A 679-nucleotide genomic window follows, 5' to 3' on the forward strand; every position below is an offset into this window, starting at 1 on the left:
CTTCATATAGTGAGCTTCATATTCCTCTTCTACTATTTGGCTTCCGGATAGACAAGTCCGAGTAGCGCCATCTCATTGCATTTCATATAGTGCATCATCTAAAGAAAAAAACAACTAAAATGCATATTTTCATATTTTCCCGGACTACTTTGAACATGTCCTATGATGACGTCAGAGAAGCAGTATAATGAAGAAAATAAAAAAGAGATGTAATTTAGCATTCTTTAGAGATTTAAGGATAGAAATAAGAACTTTAGTACCATAATTACATTATCGATGGCTACTTGGATGAATATCTGGTATCACATGCTCAGATGAGCTGATGGTACGGATCGGGTAGTGACACCCCCCAGTAGAAGCTAGTTCTTACCTGTGACATTCAACCCATCAGAGCGTTGGCACCATACGTGACGAGACGAGCCTCTCCATGGTCCAGTCCTCCACTTGTATTCAAAACAAGTTCCACCTGGCGACACATGACCTGATTAGCTAATTTCATCTGCATCGGTTCACTGCTAATTCATTTAGCATTTGTTAAGTCATTTGATCTTTATGCCTGATTAACGACCCAAACTCCACGCAGGATCATTAAATCTTTAGTCAATCTTAAAGACTTTATGTTACGTGTTACAGAATCAGAGTAAAATGTATCAAACTTCTACTTTTATTCAATTCAGTT

General features: G+C 37.8%; 1 protein-coding gene across 1 annotated transcript in view; it reads right to left on the minus strand.

Annotated features, from left to right (window-relative positions):
- The window catches only part of LOC107101284 (thrombospondin type-1 domain-containing protein 7A-like), a 96,491-nt gene that overhangs the window by 20,865 nt on the left and 74,947 nt on the right, over window positions 1-679 (minus strand). Inside the window, exon 16 of the mRNA XM_015400141.1 lies at window positions 371-481. Coding sequence (XP_015255627.1) covers window positions 371-481 — 111 coding nt within the window. The remainder of the gene's footprint in view (window positions 1-370; window positions 482-679) is intronic.

The sequence above is a fragment of the Cyprinodon variegatus genome, unplaced genomic scaffold (genome assembly GCF_000732505.1).
Source record: "Cyprinodon variegatus isolate N-32 unplaced genomic scaffold, C_variegatus-1.0 Scaffold1077, whole genome shotgun sequence".
NCBI lineage: Eukaryota > Metazoa > Chordata > Actinopteri > Cyprinodontiformes > Cyprinodontidae > Cyprinodon > Cyprinodon variegatus.